Raw genomic sequence first — 6,000 nt, 5'->3', positions numbered from 1 at the left:
AGAGGTATGATCGAAGCAGCTGGTTTATGACATTGCAAGAATCTATACAAAATATAGTAACGCAAAATCGTCGGACACTTTGAACCTTGAGATTACCTCGTAAGACACCCTAACCAAGCCTCCTTTAGGAGAAAGGCTAATTCGAGGGATCTGTCACTGTGGAATGCAATCTTCTCATGGGAAAGAAAGAAAGAGTAACCCTGAGATAGATAGGGCTTGTTGTGGTTGACAGATAGCTTCGGAAGGCCTTCAGCAGAGAAAGATCGTTTGAAGACCCTCTCAACCCCTCCTGCTTGAGTGTCCTTGTTCCCATGCTCGATTTTCCATTCCATAGTTTCAGAGATTTTTGGGCCCAATGTCACCGAATTCCAAGTAATTAAGGATCAGTCATCACAGCAGATTCATTACATAGGTCTAATCTCATTTTCATCAAGGAAGGAGTGTTTTGTTCATGAAGGTGAAGGTCGGTGATTACTGTGTTCTTGATGCCCTCTGCCTGTTCGACCAGTCAAAAATCGAGTCTTCTTCTGCAATCAGATGCACCATGAAATGTAGATCTGACAGCTAATAGAGATTATATTTTAAAAAAAATAAAAAATAAAAATAAAAATAAAAAATAAAAATATATATTTATTATATTAAATGAATTCGAACGTAACACCTATCATTTTGTGCAACGATGAACTAAACTGAGATTTGAAAAACTGAAAAAGCCCTGGTCTTTGCTCTGCGATGGGAAGAACTGCATTAACTGGGTTGCATCAAGTGGTCAACAGGCTCAGAAACAGAAGCAGGTTTTCCTGGCGATTCCTCTGTAGCATAAGTGACAGAGCTCATTGGAATTTCAATGACATGGTCATCATGCAGGCTCTCCATTTTGGTATGATGCCTCTCGAACTCTTCTTCTTGGCTAATTGGGCTTCAAGTCTCTCGAGAGTTTCTCTGGTTTCTTCCCTTCCTTGCTTTCAAGAGCAGGCAAGAAGGAAGAGAACTGATGGTGGGTCTCAAGTAAACATCATAACCACAAGTGTCCTTTTTATAAGTCGTTAATCGGTACTCTTTCCTTCTTGCCTGCTCTTATAAGCACCATGTTTCATGTAATTGTTGGACAGGATCCTTGCATATTGTGTTCACTCATCAAGATAGTCATCACATCAAATTAATTTCAGGGTTCGACTCTCTGCAAGTGGATGCTCATCTTTTTCATGAAGCGGCCTACTCTCATCACATGCAGCACTGACTCAGCATGTCATTACAGCAAATCACGATCAACGGAGACACGAAAGGTTCAATCAAGTAAAAGCAGGTGGTTGATCCATTACAATTCATTTATAAGTAATTGATGTCGGTGAAGTAAAAGAGCAGATTCTGAGTTCAGTGCTGACTCTAACAATGATCTTGTTACTTTTTTCCTTCTCCTTTTTAAGTGGGAGTCTATTTGATTTGATTCACAGCCTTCTCGTTTCCACGGGGAACAGTTGCCGACAGGGATGCGGTGGATTAGGCCCGCTTGGTAGCAGAGATTACCACTGAGAAGCTTTTAGAACACGTGCTCTGCGGATAAAAGTGATGATATGCTCAACGTCCCATTCATGAAGGCAGCAAAGTATATTAATATTTATATATATATATATATATATATATATATATATATTTACAGTCCCTTATGCTCCATCATTTCTTGGACTCTACTGTTACAACTACACAAGTTAGCATCAACCTATAATTTAAAACAAAAGGAAGCGAGAAAAAAAAAAAAAAAAAAAGGGGTCAGTCCTGATGGAATGGAGCACATCTCAAAAAATTAGCCAACAATCCTATTCATTCACATCCAAAAAGATATGAATCAACTACTACTATGATTCATGCCAAAACTCAGTCGTCAAAGCAGTTAAATAACCGCCTAAGATCTTCCACCGTAAGACGAGTTGCATGAGAACTAGTTTGATCTTCTCCGAAAGCAGTAGATACCATCTTCCTCTTCTCCTCCTGGATAAAACATATTTCCAATGCAGACGGTGCAATTAACGTTATAAATGATGCATGACTTTGAATGACTATAGCAATAATATGACTATAGAGATGAAGTTGAAAGAACAAAACATGATTAAGATTTCAAATATACTGAAAAATACTTCCTAGTCAAATATGGGATATATGGTACATTACCACATGATTATCAACCATTGCTTGGATTATCTTCTTTAGATACAAAGTACTACCAAAAGATACCATGTTTGATGTTGGTTTGACCATTGTTTAAAAATAGCATGTCTACAAGGTCAGCGGTTGCTTCATCATGATTACGCCTAGTCATACAGGCAACTGGACCTTTAAACCTTGTAAAGGAACATAAATTGCCAATTGGAAAAGCAAGAACCCTATGGGGAAGGTCTATTTACATTCATCCAAGGCCCTACATACATGGAAAAAAATTTCAGAATATCAGAATTTATGATATTAGCAAATAGTACTCTTACAATCATTTTCAGCAATATGAAATTTTAGATTGAACAGGTCTGTGCATTATTAGCATTAACACAAGCAGAACAATGGGTCAGAGTGTGAAGACTGAATTAGCATTAAGTCAACTAAGAATGAATTTCCCCTATTTTTCTGGGATTAACTAAATTTGGCATCTTATTGTTCCACATTAACCTTGCATCCACTCAGTAAGCAAATCAACTTATTAGCTATGTGAACCAACTAAAGCAGGTAATAACAATCAGATAAAGACACGACTTACGAAGTCTATAACTGTTTTCCAGAGTTCAAAATTTTGATTCTTCAGGTCACATGCTCCATAATTTAATTTAAGAGTCTGTGATTAACGATGACACAAGAGAATACCATAATGATCCAACCATAAAATGCTGCAAAAAAAACGACGTCACAAAAAAGTTACCTGAAGAGCTAGTATCCGATCTTCGACTGTATCTTTAATAGTTATTCGGGAAACAGTCACAGGACGAGTCTGCCCAATTCTATGCGCTCGGTCAACTGCTTGATCTTCAGTAGTTGGATTCCACCAAAGATCAAGAAGAATTACATGACAAGCAGCCACCATATTCAGGCCAAGGCTTCCTGCTTTAAGTGACATGAGCATAACAGTTACCTGAAGAACAATACCGATGTTTATTCTCCAAAAATGAAAAAGAAGAGAAACCAACAACTTGAAAAAAGCACAAACTAAAATCAACCACAAGTACAGAAAAATTATATAAATTATTTGATTATCGAACCTCTGGATCAGTGTTGAAGTCTTTCACAGCCTTGTCTCGTAACATGAGAGACATTGTCCCATCTAGCCTTCGATACTGTATAAGACACTCATTCAATGAAAGCTCCAGTAAGTCGAGCATGCTGGTCCACTGGGAGAAAACAATAGCCTTGGCTGGCATGTCAGCATTTGAGTTTAACAGAGTGGAAATATGATCAGAAGCATTGGCATCGGACTTGGAACCACATATCATGAGATTATGTACTTCAGAACTTGGACAAGAGATTGACTTTAGTATATCTAGAGCTGCTCTGATTTTGGAAGAGATGTAACCACTATGGACAATTGATCCATCATCAAATGAACAACTAGTCGAAGCTTCATCATCAAAATTGTCAGATATACAACTTTTTAATGTACTTCGGGAGAAAATGGACTCAGTACCAAGTACATCTCGACAACCAGGTGCAGGACACAAGTTCTCATCACCAGTTAAACGCTCAGATATACACTGATAGCAGAAAACATGCCCACACATTGCCACAACAGCATCCTCTGGTGGGTCCTACATAAGCACAATGTGATTAAGTTTCAGGACAACTACAAAAAAGATCAATTAAACATGTAAAAAAGGATGCAGTTTTTTTCTTTTTCTTTTTTTTGGTAAGGTTGCATATGTTGACCTAATGGGAGCCTTGTGCACCAGGCCGTCCTTAATTGTTAAATGCTTATCCTTACCACCAGAATATGAAATCATGAAAACACATTATGACACAAATTACCAGCAGCATAGATGTGTTTGTTAAATTGATTGTGAAACATAATTCATTGTCATAAAAAATTTGACTGGGTACTAATATCAAGATATTTCATGCACTAAAGACAGGCAGTGTACTAAAACTAAATCTGTCAGAAAGTCAGAAAAGACAATGCAACAAATCAAGCATATAAATTGTAGATTATAATATAAACACTTCAGCAACCGATTCAAACTGACAATAAAAAACCTTTATGCAGCTCTAGTAGGAAGGAGCTACTGATACGGAAGGCAATAAAGCATATTTATGTCCGCATGTGCTCCATGATTCCATGCATGATATACTCTAACTCAAATGTCATATATCTTTCTTCATTGTAAGTTCTGCAATCTCAGGTGTCATGAACACACAGCAGACTTCATAATATAAATCAATTTAGCAATCCCACAAGAAGAAATGTCCTAAGTTGCTCACAGAAAGTCATCAAAGAAGTCCTCATGCCCTTTCACCTATATTAGGCGAAACACCAAATTCTGACACCTGCCTAGTCCAAGGAATTCCTAGTCTCTGGTTGTATCAAAGACAACTAGTTTATACCTTTGGAATGAGCAAATATGTAAAAGTTAAACATAACTAACCAGTTCAGCCCCACTTTATATATTACATCCTGACATCATGGTTTCAGATGAGTGAAAAAAAAAATTTTGATCATGACAACTTGCAGTACCACCAGAGGGAAAGGCCAAAGAATTATATAAGTAGCCTGAAGATCATTGAAAAGTAATACTTTCGTTTTCATGCTGGTTTCTTGGTTCCTTCCTGTTCTGGCAGTACACTGATACGCTATGCCGGTCACTTGACAAAGCTCGAACTACCATGCCACTGTAACTTGAATCCCTAAAATTAAGTCAAACTACAAGAATTTGACACACTCTCTAATGCTCATGATCATCAGCACAAAAGAAGGTTATTGAGATTCAAGAAGCCAATTCCAGATTTATCCTATTAAATGATAAATAGTAAGAAAGATGACTTGGCAGAATATCAAGTTCCAAGTCCACATAACAATAACTTTATGTAACTTTGCCATTCAGCTATCAATTCTAATTATTAGAAGGGAAGGTAAATATTGTCAAGAAATAGTTAAATACATTAAAAAGGGATGGTAATTCAAGATTCAACCAAAAAATTAGCAGGTGTCCTAACATTTGTATTAAGTTGCTTTAAAAGGATGTTTACCATATGTTTGATACATATGACAAACAATATGACGATTACGGAATGCATATGTTTAAAAGAAGATATTGTCCTCCTAAAGAACCTTAAAAACTAAAGTCACCAATATTTATGCATCAGGTCTTTTCACCAAAAATCATCAGCTTAGGCAGAATTATCTTGTTCTATTTGGCACCACACTAGAGAAAAAAAAGTGCAAAAGAAGCCTGTAACATGATATCACTTACACTGCACACAGCACAAATGGCTAAAGAACCTTCCAACTGATTAAGTAGATTGATCAGCATCTCCCTAGGAAGTTGCCTTGCCATATCAAACGAATATTTTCCAATAGTGTCCGAGTTAAATCCTTTGACAAGAAAGGGATGATCACAAGCCTGCCGAAGTCGCAAAAGCAACAACAAAATGCTCGCATAGTTTTGTTTCAAGGTTCCAGCAGCAGCATATGCCTGTCAACAGTCTCAACTTAATAAGCTGCACTCCTTATAATGTAAGGAATAATTAATACTAAAAAGCAACAAAAAGTTTTTCACCAAGAAGAATACAGTTTTTCGTTAAAACTATGTACAAAATGATGTTTTATAACTTGTATATCTAGATCAAAAAGGAGGAAGATATGACTTTGTGGTGGTTGTTAGGATAAACAAAAGACTAAGCTGGGTACTTCTTGACATATATTGTAAGGTTATGATGGTACTACTATTAACTTCAATTTAAGCAGTTTTAGTCAGTGAAACCTAATGAAACTAATAGGCTGATAGGCTAGTTATTCCACCAGATCGGATC

The 6,000-nt window shown here is 36.8% G+C and overlaps 1 protein-coding gene across 8 annotated transcripts in view; it reads right to left on the bottom strand.

Annotated features, from left to right (window-relative positions):
- Positions 1-1,124: 1,124 nt before the first annotated feature.
- The window catches only part of LOC135612530 (helicase-like transcription factor CHR28), a 30,931-nt gene continuing 26,055 nt past the window's right edge, over positions 1,125-6,000 (bottom strand). For 5 of the 8 annotated variants that reach the window (XM_065108930.1, XM_065108925.1, XM_065108926.1 and 2 more), the window contains 4 exons: positions 5,442-5,663; positions 3,243-3,785; positions 2,906-3,115; positions 1,590-1,989 (listed from right to left, as the gene is read on the bottom strand). In XM_065108930.1, coding sequence (XP_064965002.1) covers positions 1,876-1,989; positions 2,906-3,115; positions 3,243-3,785; positions 5,442-5,663 — 1,089 coding nt within the window. In that variant the 3' untranslated portion in view covers positions 1,590-1,875. Of the gene's footprint in view, positions 1,555-1,589; positions 1,990-2,028; positions 2,417-2,905; positions 3,116-3,242; positions 3,786-5,441; positions 5,664-6,000 lie in introns of those variants that run through there. The other 3 variants (XM_065108929.1, XM_065108931.1, XM_065108932.1) reach the window with 3 other exon arrangements.

Source organism: Musa acuminata, chromosome BXJ2-5 (genome assembly GCF_036884655.1).
Source record: "Musa acuminata AAA Group cultivar baxijiao chromosome BXJ2-5, Cavendish_Baxijiao_AAA, whole genome shotgun sequence".
Lineage (NCBI taxonomy): Eukaryota > Viridiplantae > Streptophyta > Magnoliopsida > Zingiberales > Musaceae > Musa > Musa acuminata.
The sequence above is the reverse complement of the archived record's forward strand: the minus strand, read 5'-3'. Positions and strand labels throughout refer to the sequence as shown.